Below are 17,523 nucleotides of genomic sequence, written 5' to 3'. Positions count from 1 at the left end.
GACTATCGCTGGGACAACTGTTGGACACGTCTCCACCGGACAATCATCCTTTGTAAAAGCACCCTAATCCATCATACTATTGTGTCCTCATATCATTACACATGGTGATGCCTTAACGTAACATCATAACTGTGGGACCGTTCACGTGAAATGCCTCCCCACTACGCCGTGTGTGGGAAGGAGTGAAGAGCAACTGGTAAATGGGATTGAAAAGTAACAAATGCTTTTCTAAATCACAAATGGCCGATGTCACTTCCCTTCTCACATTTTTCTGCCAGCTCACACAACCTGCATTACTCAGCAGGGTACAGACAATAGGCACCAGCGAAAACACCTCCCAGCTTACAAAAACAATTGTTTCTATGATCTACGATGACAGATGAGGGAAATCTATTAGTGCGAATATCAATTGCAACTGTAATTGTTCTCCTAAGAACAAAGCATCATCCTTTGTAAGAATTGTTTTGCATAATGTTTTGTAGAGCTTACCTTGTTAACAGAATTGAAGATATTTCCTTCTAAAGGTATTGTAATTTAAAATCATCTTGCAGCTCCGTTACTCACAAGACCCCTTATATACAACAACTACGAATAGTTTTTAGAAATTCTACTACATTGGAATGAGAAGTCTCCTTACAGTACTCTTAAGCGCTCAGTAATACTAGTTCATTGGCTAACACTTAATTATTAGCATCCTACACATTAAAACCAAATACGCAGTTGCTCACAGCCGCCCTCCATAAATTAGCAATACATTACAGCTTGGAATCGAAGGAGGGTACTCACTGACAAAGCTGGGTTTCCTTCATCTTCCACAACAACCATGAGGCGATAGAAGCTCTGTTTTTCACGGTCGGGAGGAGATGGACGCGTGGCAATTTCACCTGTGAGCCTATCCATGCGGAAAATTAAGTCATCGTTGCCTTGTGTAATGTAATAAGAAAGAACGCTGTTCAGCCCTTTGTCCTTGTCTTTTGCTGTCACTTTAATAATCGATGTGCCCCCTCCAACATTCTACAAATAAAGGGGTAAAAAAAAATTATTATCAATGCAGCAACAACACACATGCTTCTAATGTATCTGGTCTGATGCAGGTAGCATCATAAAGATAAAAAAGACTATATTCACCAGCATTGGCCCAAGAATTAACCCTGTGAAAGCGGCCTAATCTCTAGAAAGACTAGAAGCAATGGGATGAAACTGAAAGGGAGGAGACACAGATGAGATATTAGACAGTGAGGGTGATGAATGAGTGGAACAGGCTACCACAGGAGGTGGTGAGTTCTCCTTCAATGGACGTGTTCAAACAAAGGCTGGACGAATACCTGTCTGCAATGATTTAGTGAATCCTGCACTGAGCAAGGGGGTTGGACCCGATGACCCTGGAGGTCCCTTCCAACTCTACAATTCTAGGATTCTATGAGTCTAACGTTCTAGCTAGCAATCTACAGTAGAAGGCTTAACGACACGGTAGCGCAATATGGTTCTTATACAAAAATTGAGCACAAACACTTTTGACTTATGTTAGAACAACTAATATGCTGAAAAGACCCTACATAATGTATTTCCATTATACGTTTTCAAGAAAGTTTTCCCCAACATTATAGCATTTAAAGGGGAAACCCACTCAAAAGTTATCTTACGTGATATCACAGAAGCATGCCAGAAGATCACATAGATGGTGCTTGTGCGGCTGGACATCTGTTGCTTTTTAAAATTATTGAGCATCTAAATAACTTTGTTGGTTATCAGAGATTTGTCATTAAAATATGTTGCACATCATAACAGAGGCTGGACAGATATCTGTCTGGGATGATATAGTGATCCTGTATTGAGCAGGGAGTTGGACCGGATGACCCTAGAGGTCAGGGGCGTAACTAAAGGCTCAGGGACCCGGGTGCAAAAGTTTAGCTTGGGCCCCACCCTCCCTCCCGGAGGGATGCACGCAGCCAAGGTCAGGGCAGCGCTGGGCCTCTTCCGGACACCCCTAGGAATGGGATGCCCAATAGATTGTAGAACAGGAAAAAAGTTTGTCAGGGGTGATGCCACTGTTCGGGTACACACCAGAATGAACTTCTGGCAGAGAATAACCACACTGTCTTCAGTGCCATCTGTTTTATGTAAGAGTTTGGAAATGCGTCACAGCCTGACCGCGGGTCTCCAGAGCGGAACACAGAGCATCAGAAGCATGACTGGTGCAGAAGACAGTGTTGTTAGCCCTATAGACATACACACATATAAAGGCACATATATACTGTACTAGCTGATATACCCGGCTTCGCCCGAGTTAATTTGGTACTGGTGTTTATCTGCTGTTCACACGGAAAATCTTATGAAGTCGTGGTTACTTTAGAGATACCGGAAAAACATATGTTCACCATTTTGCATAATTCTCTGCGTTACCCAGGAAACACCACGTGGAGGTAACCATGTGACGTTTACTTTATATAAAATGACATCAGGAAGTGAGAGAATTAGATTACGTACATAAAATTTGGACACATTCTTTTGCGCATAGAATTGAATAATCAAGTTGAGACCCATTAACTTTTCCTATTTATGACATAATCAATGCTCGTGCCAAATTTCCCGTTTCTATGACACCGGAAAGTGAAAAAATTACATTCCGCACGTAAAATTTGGACACCAATTCTTTTGTGCTAGAATTGAATAATCGAGTTGGGACCTATGAACTTTTCCTATTTATGACATAATCAATGCTCGTGCCAAATTTCACGTTTCTATGACACCGGAAAGTGAGAAAATAACATTCTGTACGTAAAATTTTGGACGCTAATTCTTTTGCGCATAGAATTGAATAATCGAGTTGGGACACATTAGCTTTTCCTATTTATGACATAATCAATGCTCGTGCCAAATTTCATGTTTCTATTACATTGGGAAGTGAGAGATTTAGATTATGTACGTAAAATTTGGACGCTAATTCTTTTGCGCATAGAATTGAATAATGGAGTTGGGACCCATTAGCGTTTCCTATTTATGACATAATCAATGCCCCTGCCAAATTTCCCGTTTCTATGACACCGGAAAGTGAAAAAATTACATTCCGCACGTAAAATTTTGACGCCAATTCTTTTGCGCTAGAATTGAATAATGGAGTTGGGACCCATTAGCTTTTCCTATTTATGACATAATCAATGCTCGTGCCAAATCTCCCATTTCTATGACACCGGAAAGTGAAAAAATTACATTCCGCACGTAAAATTTGGACGCTAATTCTTTTGCACATAGAATTAAATAATCGAGTTGGGACCCATTAGCTTTTCCTATTTCTGACATAATCAATGCTCGTGCCAAATTTCCTGTTTCTATGACATCGGGAAGTGAGAAAATTAGATTCCGTACGTAAACTTTGGACGCTAATTCTTTTGCGCATAGAATTGAATAATCGTGTTGGGACCCATTAACTTTTCCCATTTATGACATAATCAATGCTCGGGCCAAATGTTAAGTTTCTATGACATTGGAAAGTGACAGATTTAGATTACGTACGTAAAATTTCGACGCCAATTCTTTTGCGCTAGAATTGAATAATCGAGTTGGGACCCAATTACTTTTCCTATTTTGGAGATAATCTATGCGTGTGCCAAATTTCATGTTTCTACGACATCGGGAAGTTGGAGAACTTTTGGCGAGTCAGTCAGTCAGTGAGTGAGTCAGTGAGGGCTTTTGTCTTTATATATATAGATATGCAGAACACTGTACACATACATTATATACACAAACATATACAGGCACATATACAGTGTATACACAGAACACTGTACACATACAGGATATACACACACATATACAGGGTCTACTCACACTGTACACATACAGTATATACACACATATAAAGGCGCATATATACTGTACTAGCTGATATACCCGGCTTCGCCTGAGTTAATTTGGTACTGGTGTTTATCTGGTGTTCACACGGAAAATCTTATGAAGTCGTGCTTACTTTAGAGATACTGGGGAAAAAAATATGTTCACCATTTTGCATAGTTCTCTGTGTTACCCAGGAAACACCACAGGGAGGTAACCATGCAACGTTTCCTTTATATAAAATGACATCAGGAAGTGAGAGAATTTGATTACGTACATAAAATTTGGACACTAATTCTTTTGCGCTTAGAATTGAATAATCAAGTTAGGACTTATTAGCTTTTCCTATTTATGACATATTCAATGCTCGTGCCAAATTTCCTGTTTCTATGACACCGGAAAGTGAGAAAATTACATTCCGCACGTAAAATTTGGACGCTAATTCTTTTGCGCATAGAATTGAATAATCGAGTTGGGACCCATGAGCTTTTCCTATTTATGACATAATCAATGCTCGTGCCAAATTTCCTGTTTCTATGACACCGGAAAGTGAGAAAATTACATTCCACACGTAAAATTTGGACGCTAATTCTTTTGCGCATAGAATTGAATAATCGAGTTGGGACCTATTAGCGTTTCCTATTTATGACATAATCAATGCTCGTGCCAAATTTCCCGTTTCTATGACACCGGAAAGTGAAAAAATTACATTCCGCACGTAAAATTTTGACGCCAATTCTTTTGCGCTAGAATTGAATAATCGAGTTGGGACCCATTAGCTTTTCCTATTTATGACATAATCAATGCTCGTGCCAAATTTCCCGTTTCTATGACACCGGAAAGTGAAAAAATTACATTCCGTACGTAAAATTTTGACGCCAATTCTTTTGCGCATAGAATTTAATAATCGAGTTCGGACCTATGAACTTTTCCTATTTCTGACATAATCAATGCTCGTGCCAAATTTCACGTTTCTATGACACCGGAAAGAGAGAAAATTACATTCCGTACGTAAAATTTGGACGCTAATTCTTTTGCGCATAGAATTGAATAATCAAGTTGGGACCCATTAGCTTTTCCTATTTATGACATAATCAATGCTCGTGCCAAATTTCACGTTTCTATGACACCGGAAAGTGAAAAAACAACATTCCGCACGTAAAATTTCGACGCCAATTCTTTTGCGCTAGAATTGAATAATCGAGTTGGGACCTATGAACTTTTCCTATTTATGACATAATCAATGCTCGTGCCAAATTTCCTGTTTCTATGACACCGGAAAGTGAGAAAATTAGATTCCGTACGTAAAATTTGGACGCTAATTCTTTTGCGCATAGTATTGAATAATCGAGTTGGGACCCATTAACTTTTCCTATTTATGACATAATCAATGCCCGTGCCAAATTTTAAGTTTCTATGGCATTGGGAAGTGACAGATTTAGATTATGTACGTAAAATTTAGACGCCAATTCTTTTGCGCTGGAATTGAATAATCGAGTTGGGACCCAATTACTTTTCCTATTTTGGAGATAATCTATGCGTGTGCCAAATTTCATGTTTCTACGACATCGGGAAGTTGGAGAACTTTTGGCGAGTCAGTCAGTGAGTGAGTGAGTGAGTGAGTCAGTCAGTGAGTCAGTGAGGGCTTTCGTCTTTATATATATAGATACACAGAATACTGTACACATACAGTATATACACACACATATACAGGCACAAATACAGGGTCTACTCGCACTGTACACATACAGTAGACAAACACATATACAGGCACATATACAGTGTGTACAGGCACTTTACACATACAGTATATATACACATATAAGGGCACATATATACTGTTTACACAGAACACTGTACACATACAGTATATACAGACATATACAGTGTGTACACGCACTGTACACATACAGTATATATACACACATATAAAGGCACATATATACTGTATACACAGAACACTGTACACATACAGTATATACACACATACAGTGTGTACAGGCATATATACATACATATAAAGTGTATACACAGAGCACTGTACACATACAGTATATATACACACATATACAGGTGCATATACAGTGTATACACAGAACACTGTACACATACAATATATATATATACACATATATAGTGTATACAAAGAACACAGTTTACCCCATAGAGTATATACACATAGGCAGGCTTATACATGCACACACAGGAATACTGTCCCATACATGTACCTCCCTGGTGCTTCATCCATCCACTGCCTTTATCAAGGAGGAGGGGGAGGGATGATCGGTGAGGGTGGTAAGTCTTCACATGTTCAAACTCAAACCAGCTGCTGGCCCCGCCCCTAACCCCACCCAACCTGCCCATAATCCCGCCCCTCTCCTCCTCCTGGTAACTGTTTGCCGCTTTCACTAATGAAGCGCTGCTCCCTGCTAAGCAGCACAGGTTTTTCTTGCTGCCGCCGCTGCCTCGTTGGAGCCGCTCCCCTGAGCCACCAATGCACACTGACACGGTGGTGAGGGGGACCTGTGCGCCCCCACAGCTCAGGGGCCGGGTTGCAACCGCGACCCCTGCTTCCCCTATAAATACGCCAATGCTAGAGGTACCTTCCAACTACCATTCTATGATCATTATAAACAAGGGCACAAAAGAAAAGGGCATTCAAATTAATATGTCTTTGTAAAGAATGTCAAGGAGAAATTTCCAGTAATGTGCCAAAATGCTGTCTGTAAATCCAGATTCAGTAGGCTAGCCAACTAATGAGATGTGGTCTGCTGACCAGCCTCTATGGGATGTCATTAGATGATTCTCAAGTAGTGTTTTTGGGACCACTTCTCCTAAAGAGTAGCTTCTAATAGGATTATTACTCTTTTTTAACTCCTAGTGCTTTTAAAATTGATGGCCTATCCATAGAATAGGCCACGAATCCTAGAGGGACAGGGCACCCCACTATTAAGTTGTTTATCAGCGTCACCTTTACTGTTTACCCAGCACAGCTGCATACTTTTGGCAGTAACTCTGCCTAGTATTGCAGCCAAATCCCACACAATTGGATGGAACAAAGCCGTAGTAAACTGTAATACCAGGTGTAGATACGAAATGGGCTGTGCATGGTAAACAACGATTGAGAACGTGTCACTCACTAAAAGGGATGCTGTGACCCAGGGGCGTAACTAGAGGCTCATGGGCCCGGGTGCAGAAATTCAGCTTGGGCCCCCCTCCCCATGCCCTTAGGCTAGATTTACAAGGGCGATCGCAAAATTGCAGCAATATTGCAGTTTTCTTATAGAGCGTCAACGATGCTTTTTTTCACAAAAACATTGCGGTCGTTTGCAGTTTTCTTGCGAGAAAGGCACGGGATCTTACGCTTCATTAAAACCTTACCAAACTCTTATAAATAACCGACACAGACACCAATATTGGATAAAGAAGGCCGCGGTGTTTATTAACGGGGTTACAAACATTTGGGGAGAAATGTAACCAATAATAACCATAACACTTCCTGTAAACTCTGTTTTACAGGCCCAAGTTTATTAACCATTCAATAACCATAACAGTTCATGCAAAGTCTGTCTTACAGACACGAGTTTACCACCACCAAACTCTCCCCAAGTTTACCTGCCCACCCGCCTAATGCGGGCGACAATCCCCCACCAGGCCATGGCATCCACTAATGACATGCCCCCCCCCCCCCCCAACAAACCGCAGCCTCCTCAATCATCTACACAAATCCATATTAAAAATATCCAACGCAGTCTCTGACAAGTATACTAGATCATTCATATGGAAGCCTGGAACAAGACCTTCCAAATCAGCATATCTAAAAAGAAAACACCCACTACTAGTATGAGCTCTACCACCGGGTAACCCTTCTCCGAATTTTCATGCTATATACAGACCTCGGCAAGGACCATAATAGTCGAGGAACAATATCTGAAAAACCTATCACCGTATCTGGAACCTTGTTTAATGCTCCACTTCTCCCGTTCAATGCCCCATGACATATCAATGTGTTCTCTTCTATGTCATTAACCCCTAAGTGCAAAAATAAAACATCTGGACAGGGCCCACGTGACTCTCTAAGCCCACGTGACCCTCTATGCCCACGTGACCCTCCAAGCCCACGTGACTCTTTATAGATCAGTTCGGGCATTAATCCCCTCCACCTCATACATCTATTACCGCACAAAAAAATTTCAAACTGTGATCTGTACAATCACAAATTTTCGGAACAACAGCGATCTGCTGCCCTTTTGTCTACTTTTTCTTCAATAAAACCACACCTCTAAACAGTTTTAAGCACCATTATACATTAAAAGCAAGATAATGACTGTCCATCATCCCTGTCTCCCCGAAAACAAGACAGGGTCTTCTACTAATTGCTCCATAAGATCTTACTTTTGCCATGTATAGCTGCCTGGACACTATTTACATTGACTTTTTTTTTTTAACTGCAACTAGGGCTTAAAGTTCAAGCATCCTCAAAAATCCTTAAAAATGCTGCTAGGGTTTATTTCCGGGGTAGGTTTTATCTCCAGAGAAACAGGGTACATGGATCAACAAAGAACCTGGTGCTTGCGGGCACAGACACAAACGCCGGCAAATTCCTAACCAGGCATATATTCTCATGAAAATGAGCAAACAAGCGAATCCACACCGCTTTACCCATTCTGTCTTTAATTATAAAGCTCCCATGGTCTGACCCATCCTTAAGGCCCCAAAGTCACATCTAAACAGCTGTACCTCATATGCTGATCTACACACTTCAGGCAATACTTTCACCAACTTCCCTAGTAAGCTAAATGTGATAGCAGAGCGTTGATCAGCGGCGTACACTACTGCCTTACAGCCCCTGATCAGCGGCGTACACTACTGCCTTACAGCCCCTGATCAGCGGCGTACACTACTGCCTTACAGCCCCTGATCAGCGGCGTACACTACTGCCTTACAGCCCCTGATCAATCGCTCTACCTGAAAAAGATAATTAATGGGTACCAGATTATACCATCTTTGAAAAAGCCATACCCAACAATACCTTCCAACCTGAGCTATATGAGCTGCATCCTAAATTTTGGTCTCTTCCTCCCTGAATTGCTGCATCAGCAAACAAGACTATGAAATAGCAGCCGCATTAATCTCACACCGACCATCTGTAACCCTCAGTAAGAGGTTATATGTTAGACATAATCTGACTAGATACGAACTAACTCCTGCCGACCAGCTCAGACCAACAATCACTCCATAACCATTACCCACTGATGTGAGGACCTCATGATAACTCCTCCACTTCCACAAACTCCCATCACCAAGCTGACTGACCATTAAAGTCACAGATACCAACCATACACTAGATCCTGCTTTAGCTCCATTGACATCTGCGCATGCGATGTATGGGCCTTCCAGCCGCACATCACCACACATAACTTGCGGGAATACCTGGACCAATAATAATCACCTGTGAAGCCAAACAGGACCGACCTGCTAACGGCTGCAGCTCCCTCCATGTAATCGTCCTTCATACGTAATGTCTGACTAATTAAACCCATAAACTACACACCCCTGACATTGGCAATTAGAAAAACCATCACAATGCTATCAATTGAATACCTAAAAACTCCACCAGAGTACATGGCAATACCGTTTTTCCCATTCGCCAGCGGCACCCCAAAATCCTCCATCCTGACCACATGCCCTCTAAAACTTGTGCACCCCTCATTACCCTGATGCCCTATAAACAACAATCATCTAAGCAGTGTATTACATCTACATCAGGGGATTCCTTCCTCCTACCTACTCTAAAATGAGGATAGTCCTAAATAATAGTAGGATGCCTTAGATCCCATCGGTAACGCCAAACCGGAAACCCAAAGAACTAAAACCCCAACCAATAAGAAGTTATCCGAATAATGCATCACATGACCCAAGTGCCATATCAAAGCCAATCTAGTCACATGATGCATATCTTACTGCCAGCAGCTCAGGAGCGCCTCAGCATTCAGAGACAACTGCTTGGGGCAAGATAGATGATAATTCACTGAGAAGAGATAGACTACTTCTGTGGCATCACCCTTAAAGGGGACAACCTCAAATGGAAAAAAGGGGGGTATCAAAATGACCGGCAACTGTGCCCTTAGCTATGTTCTTAGCAATTTAACTACTTCAGGATCATAAACAACTGAAATTAACTTATTAACCCCTTCACAGCTGAGTCCCTTTAACTCATGCACATATAAGCCGTACCGGGAGCCTTCTTTAATGAGCGGGTCCTACTTCCAATATGAGAGCCTCACTGGTGTCTTGCCCTATTGCAGGAAATTCTCTATTTCATGGATGCAAGGAATTTGTACTGATTTCTGAGTAAAACAACCATAAATGGATGAGATCGGCACAATATGAGCCCTCATGGCAGTACCCACACCGCTCCATTACCTCGATCCCATAAATGTAACCACACATCCAGGTAGTGAGGAGCCCCAAGGATGTCTAACAACCACCTAACTAGTTACACCGAGGCAGTGAGGAGCCCCAAGGATGTCTAACAACCACCTAACTAGTTACACCGAGGTAGTGAGGAACCCCAAGGATGTCTAACAACCACCTAACTAGTTACACGAAGGTAGTGAGGCGCCCCAAGGAGGTCTAACAACCACCAAACTAGTTACACCGAGGTAGTGAGGCGCCCCACGGATGTCTAACAACCACCTAACTAGTTACACCGAGGTAGTGAGGCGCCCCAAGGATGTCTGACAACTACCTAACTAGTTACACGAAGGTAGTGAGGCGCCCCAAGGAGGTCTAACAACCACCAAACTAGTTACACCGAGGTAGTGAGGCGCCCCACGGATGTCTAACCACCACCTAACTAGTTACACCGAGGTAGTGAGGCGCCCCAGGGATGTCTAACAACCACCTAACTAGTTACACCGAGGTAGTGAGGCGCTCCAAGGATATCTGACAACCACCTAACTAGTTACACCGAGGTAGTGAGGCGCCCCAAGGATGTCTAACAACCACCTAACTAGTTACACCGAGGTAGTGAGGCGCCCCAAGGATGTCTAACAACCACCTAACTAGTTACACCGAGGTAGTGAGGCGCCCCAAGGATGTCTGACAACCACCTAACTAGTTACACCAAGGTAGTGAGGCACCCCAAGGAGGTCTAACAACCACCTAACTAGTTACACCGAGGTAGTGAAGCGCCCCAAGGATGTCTAACAACCACCTAACTAGTTACACCGAGGTAGTGAGGCGCCCCACGGATGTCTAACAACCACCTAACTAGTTACACCGAGGTAGTGAGGCGCCCCAAGGATGTCTAACAACCACCTAACTAGTTACACCGAGGTAGTGAGGCGCCCCAAGGATGTCTGACAACCACCTAACTAGTTACACCAAGGTAGTGAGGCTCCCCAAGGTTGTCTAACAACCACCTAACTAGTTACACTGAGGTAGTGAGGCGCCCCAAGGATGTCTAACAACCACCTAACTAGTTACACCGAGGCAGTGAGGCGCCCCAAGGATGTCTAACAACCACCTAACTAGTTACACGAAGGTAGTGAGGCGCCCCAAGGAGGTCTAACAACCACCAAACTAGTTACACCGAGGTAGTGAGGCGCCCCACGGATGTCTAACAACCACCTAACTAGTTACATCGAGGTAGTGAGGCGCCCCAAGGATGTCTGACAACCACCTAACTAGTTACACGAAGGTAGTGAGGCGCCCCAAGGAGGTCTAACAACCACCAAACTAGTTACACCGAGGTAGTGAGGCGCCCCACGGATGTCTAACAACCACCTAACTAGTTACACCGAGGTAGTGAGGCGCTCCAAGGATATCTGACAACCACCTAACTAGTTACACCGAGGTAGTGAGGCGCCCCAAGGAGGTCTAACAACCACCTAACTAGTTACACCGAGGTAGTGAGGCGCCCCAAGGATGTCTGACAACCACCTAACTAGTCACACCGAGGTAGTGAGGCGCTCCAAGGATATCTGACAACCACCTAACTAGTCACACTGAGGTAGTGAGGCGCCCCAAGGATGTCTAACAACCACCTAACTAGTTACACCGAGGTAGTGAGGCGCCCCAAGGATGTCTAACAACCACCTAACTAGTTACACCGAGGTAGTGAGGCGCCCCAAGGATGTCTGACAACCACCTAACTAGTTACACCGAGGTAGTGAGGCGCCACACGGATGTCTAACAACCACCTAACTAGTTACACCGAGGTAGTGAGGCGCCCCAAGGATGTCTAACAACCACCTAACAAGTTACACCGAGGTAGTGAGGCGCCCCAAGGATGTCTAACAACCACCAAACTAGTTACACTGAGGTAGTGAGGCGCCCCAAGGATGTCTAACAACCACCTAACTAGTTACACCGAGGTAGTGAGGCGCCCCAAGGAGGTCTAACAACCACCTAACTAGTTACACCAAGGTAGTTAGGCGCCCCAAGGATGTCTAACAACCACCTAACTAGTTACACCGAGGTAGTGAGGCGCCCCAAGGATGTCTGACAACCACCTAACTAGTTACACCGAGGTAGTGAGGCGCTCCAAGGATATCTGACAACCACCTAACTAGTCACACTGAGGTAGTGAGGCGCCCCAAGGATGTCTAACAACCACCTAACTAGTTACACCGAGGTAGTGAGGCGCCCCAAGGATGTCTAACAACCACCTAACTAGTAACACCGAGGTAGTGAGGCGCCCCAAGGAGGTCTAACAACCACCTAACTAGTTACACCGAGGTAGTGAGGCGCCCCAAGGATGTCTAACAACCACCTAACTAGTTACACCGAGGTAGTGAGGCGCCCCACGGATGTCTAACAACCACCTAACTAGTTACACCGAGGTAGTGAGGCGCCCCAAGGATGTCTAACAACCACCTAACTAGTTACACCGAGGTAGTGAGGTGCCCCAAGGATGTCTGACAACCCCCTAACTATTTACACCAAGGTAGTGAGGCGCCCCAAGGTTGTCTAACAACCACCTAACTAGTTACACCAAGGTAGTGAGGCGCCCCAAGAATGTCTAACAACCACCTAACTAGTTACACCGAGGTAGTGAGGCGCCCCAAGGATGTCTAACAACCACCTAACTAGTTACACCGAGGAAGTGAGGCGCCCCAAGGATGTCTAACAACCACCTAACTAGTTACACCGAGGTAGTGAGGCGCCCCAAGGATGTCTAACAACCACCTAACTAGTTACACCAAGGTAGTGAGGCGCCCCAAGGATGTCTAACAACCACCTAACTAGTTACACCGAGGTAGTGAGGCGCCCCAAGGATGTCTGACAACCACCTAACTAGTTACACCGAGGTAGTGAGGCGCCACACGGATGTCTAACAACCACCTAACTAGTTACACCGAGGTAGTGAGGCGCCCCAAGGATGTCTAACAACCACCTAACAAGTTACACCGAGGTAGTGAGGCGCCCCAAGGATGTCTAACAACCACCAAACTAGTTACACTGAGGTAGTGAGGCGCCCCAAGGATGTCTAACAACCACCTAACTAGTTACACCGAAGTAGTGAGGCGCCCCAAGGATGTCTAACAACCACCTAACTAGTTACACCGAGGTAGTGAGGCGCCCCAAGGATGTCTAACAACCACCTAACTAGTTACACGGTAACCATTATTAACCATCTCTGTTCCTCCGGTCATCATTAGATTCTTCTTCTTTATATGAAAGTAACATTTATAAAATAATAAGTAATTATAAACCAAATCTAATTAACAGCAGCAGCCGCCTCAACCACAACTGACTGCATACAGTGGTTACATCACAGCTGACTGCCTGCATACAGTGGTTACATCACAGCTGACAGTCTGCATACAGTGGTTACATCACAGCTGACTGCCTGCATACAGTGGTTACATCACAGCTGACTGCCTGCATACAGTGGTTACATCACAGCTGACTGCCTGCATACAGTGGTTACATCACAGCTGACTGCCTGCATACAGTGGTTACATCACAGCTGACTGCCTGCATACAGTGGTTACATCACAGCTGACTGCCTGCATACAGTGGCTACCTCACAGCTGACTGCCTGCATACAGTGGTTACATCACAGCTGACTGCCTGCATACAGTGGTTACATCACAGCTGACTGCCTGCATACAGTGGTTACATCACAGCTGACTGCCTGCATACAGTGGCTACCTCACAGCTGACTGCCTGCATACAGTGGTTACCTCACAGCTGACTGCCTGCATACAGTGGTTACCTCACAGCTGACTGCCTGCATACAGTGGTTACCTTACAGCTGACTGCCTGCATACAGTGGTTACCTCACAGCTGACTGCCTGCATACAGTGGTTACCTCACAGCTGACTGCCTGCATACAGTGGTTACCTCACAGCTGACAGTCTGCATACAGTGGTTACCTCACAGCTGACTGCCTGCATACAGTGGTTACCTCACAGTTGACCGCCTGCATACAGTGGTTACCTCACAGCTGACCGCCTGCATACAGTGGTTACCTCACAGCTGACCGCCTGCATACAGTGGTTACCTCACAGCTGACCGCCTGCATACAGTGGACAGTTACCTCAGAGCTGCGCTTAGTCACCTCAGCTCAGACATGATACCATTAACCCTTTCCAATCCACTGTCTGATGTCTAAAGACATTCTGATTGAAGCCTGTACAGCTCTGATGTCGGAAGACGTCCGGCAGGGTATTCTTACTGTATATTACTGGCCACTCTATGGTCGGGGGCCTCTCCGGCATGTCACATACTGTAGTACTGGCTCTAGCCAGCAGATGGCACCATTGTAAAATGGCAGAAAGATAAAGCCCCCTTGGAAACCCTGAATCCAAAATTGGATTGCAAAGGGTTAATAAAACACAATTGTTAAGCAGACGTGTACATTCCCCCTCATCACCCTGAACTCGCGCTTTCTTTACAGTCTGGTAAGGGTTAACACTAACATTTAAAACTGACCTTTAAAACTGACCAATCTACCTTAGGGGGCGCTCACACGACGGCCCCCATGCCCAGCACCTTGTGAGCCAAAGCCAGGAGCAGAGAGAAAGCACAATGGAAAGATTTGCATGTCTTCCCTATAATGGACCCGCTCCTGGCTCCGGTCCGCCAAAAAAACAAACACAAAAACCGCCGTGCGAAATCGCTCCCAACTGGTACACGAGCTAAATCCTTCTATACGCAGGTGCCAGTAACCAGGGGTAGCATCTGGTTACCGGGGGTCTCACCACTTGTAGAGCTTCACCTGTACGCTACGCCAGCAGCAGCACAGGACTTGGCAGAGGGGCCGTCGCCATCTTGTAGAGCTTCACCCATAACCTGCACGTGCAGCAGCACAGGACTTGGTGTTGTCATCTAGTGGCACTGTTCCTGCTGGTATTGGCATCTGGTGGCACTGTTCCTGCTGGTGTTGGCATCTGCTGGGCACTGTTCCTGCTGGTGTTGGCATCTGCTGGGCACTGTTCCTGCTGCCAGGTTTCAGTCGCCTCCGATCGGATGAAGGTAAAGGCAGCCCCTGCATTCGCTTCCCTGGTGGTTCTCTACTGACAAGTCCTCAAATACAAGTGTTCACACGATGTCCTCTGCAGCTCCTCCTGGCCTGCACTGCTGACAAGTCCTAAGCTGAAGTGCAGGGGATTCCAGACATCTGCACAGCTATTCCTCACCGTCCGCTTCATACACACCGACGATCAGCCGCTGCAGAAGGTCCTCCATCTTCACAGAGGATCTGAAGCTGTGACAGGAATTGTGAGGGGAGCTGACAGCAACAGGGAGCTGTCACCTGGATGCTGCTTGCTGCTTCCTTTCCAGATGATGATGGCCCACATCTCTGCACCTCCATATCTCACTGCTGCTCCTCTCAGCCTGTTCCTCTGGGCCAATCACCAGCCACTGTCAGGCCACCAGATTCTGCCTGACAACCACAGGCATTTCCCGCCATTTTTCTTCAGCCAATCATTTGCTGCTGCCAACCAGTCCATCACTGGGCAGAACTCACTCTGCCATCTCATCAGACCCAGTAATGACCTTTGTAACATATCATGGTTAACCAGAAAACCTTCTCCATAGCTGGACACATCATCCATCCATCATGTTCATAAAGCTCCCAGATCCCATGAGGCTCTATAGAGAGTGACATATCATCCATCCATCCTGTACATAAAGCTCCCAGATCCCATGAGGCCTTCCCTCCTAACTGTCCCTCAAGCCTTACAATAGGACTTTCTAATGTTAAAAAAATCGCATTGCACTAAAATCGCAAGTTCGTGCGATACGATAAAACGAAGGCTCCATAGAGAAACATAGGATTTTGACATTTTTTTCTGATGTGGTTTTGATGCGGAACTTGGTGTGAATTGTCCGCTGCGGACAATCTGCGCCATTTTACGTACTTGGGAATATACCCTTAGGCCACTTTCACACACAACACTTTTTTACAGCGTTTACCGTGGCGTTTCAAACACTGCAGTAAACGCTGTACAACGCGCCTTTATTGATTTCAATGGAACTTGGCAGACTAACGTTCGGATGAGGCATTACTAACACCGCGATTTTCGAGAGCTGTCTGCTCTATTTTCATGTGTTTAAGCACTTTTTAACACACTTCATCGCCCATTATAATGATGGGGTGCGTAAAAACTGCAGTGTAGAGCTGTACAATGTGTTCTTAACCCCTTAAGGTCATAACCTATTTTGGGCTTAAGAACGCAACGATTTTTGGCGGATTTTCATCTCCATTTTCCAAAAGCCATAACTTTTTTATTTTTCCGTCGACGCGGCCGTATAAGGGCTTGTTTTTTGCGTGGTGAAGTGTAGTTTTATTGGTGCCATTTTTGGGTACATAAACTATATTATAAAAAAAAATAATAAAAGTTTTACAACAGGGAGAGAAAACGCATCAATTCTGCCATAGATTTTTTTTTTTTTTACAGCGTTAATCATGCAGCATAAATGACACAATACATTTTTTCTGCGGGTCGGTACGATTACAACAATACCAAAATTCTTATATATTTTTTAGGTTTTTCCACTTTTCTGCGATAAAAACCCTCTTTTTGGAAATCATTTATTTTTTCTAAATTGCTGCATTCAAAGTCCTGTAACTTTTTTAATTTTCTATGTACGGAGCTCTGGGAGGGCTTATTATTTGCGAGACAAGCTTTAGTTTCTATTGGTACCATTTTGGGGAATATGTGGCTTTTTAGCTCACTTTTATTGCATTTTTTGGGAGGCAAAATGCTAAAAATTAGCATTTTGCCTCTGTTTTTTAGCGTTTTTTTTTACGATTTTTGCTGTGCAGAATAACAAGCATGTTCAACTTATTGTACACGTCGTTACGGACGCGTCGATACAAAATATGTGCCATTTTATTTTCTTAACCTTTTTTTATGCTAATATGAGAAAAAGCATAAAAAAGGTTTTTTAATAGAGATGATCGAACGTGTCCGTTACGGACACTTACGCACCCGGACACCGGCTTTCCCGAACACTTCAGTGTTCGGGCGTAAATGTTCGGGGGCCGCCGGGGGGCGGGGGTCGCCCTGGCAGCGCGGGCGGCAACAGCGGGGAACAGGGGGGAGCCCTCTCTCTCTCCCCCTCTCCCCCCCACTCCCCGCCGCACCCCCCCGCGCTGCCACGGCGACCGCCGAACATTTTTCGCCCGAACACGGAAGTACTCGCAAAGTTCGGTGTTCGGGCGAAAAG

General features: G+C 44.8%; 1 protein-coding gene across 1 annotated transcript in view; it reads right to left on the bottom strand.

Moving 5' to 3' along the window:
• CDH23 (cadherin related 23) overlaps window positions 1-17,523 on the bottom strand; it is a 996,630-nt gene that overhangs the window by 219,772 nt on the left and 759,335 nt on the right. The window contains exon 36 of the mRNA XM_066601617.1: window positions 787-1,014. Coding sequence (XP_066457714.1) covers window positions 787-1,014 — 228 coding nt within the window. The remainder of the gene's footprint in view (window positions 1-786; window positions 1,015-17,523) is intronic.

Source organism: Eleutherodactylus coqui, chromosome 4 (assembly GCF_035609145.1).
Source record: "Eleutherodactylus coqui strain aEleCoq1 chromosome 4, aEleCoq1.hap1, whole genome shotgun sequence".
NCBI lineage: Eukaryota > Metazoa > Chordata > Amphibia > Anura > Eleutherodactylidae > Eleutherodactylus > Eleutherodactylus coqui.
The sequence above is the reverse complement of the archived record's forward strand: the minus strand, read 5'-3'. Positions and strand labels throughout refer to the sequence as shown.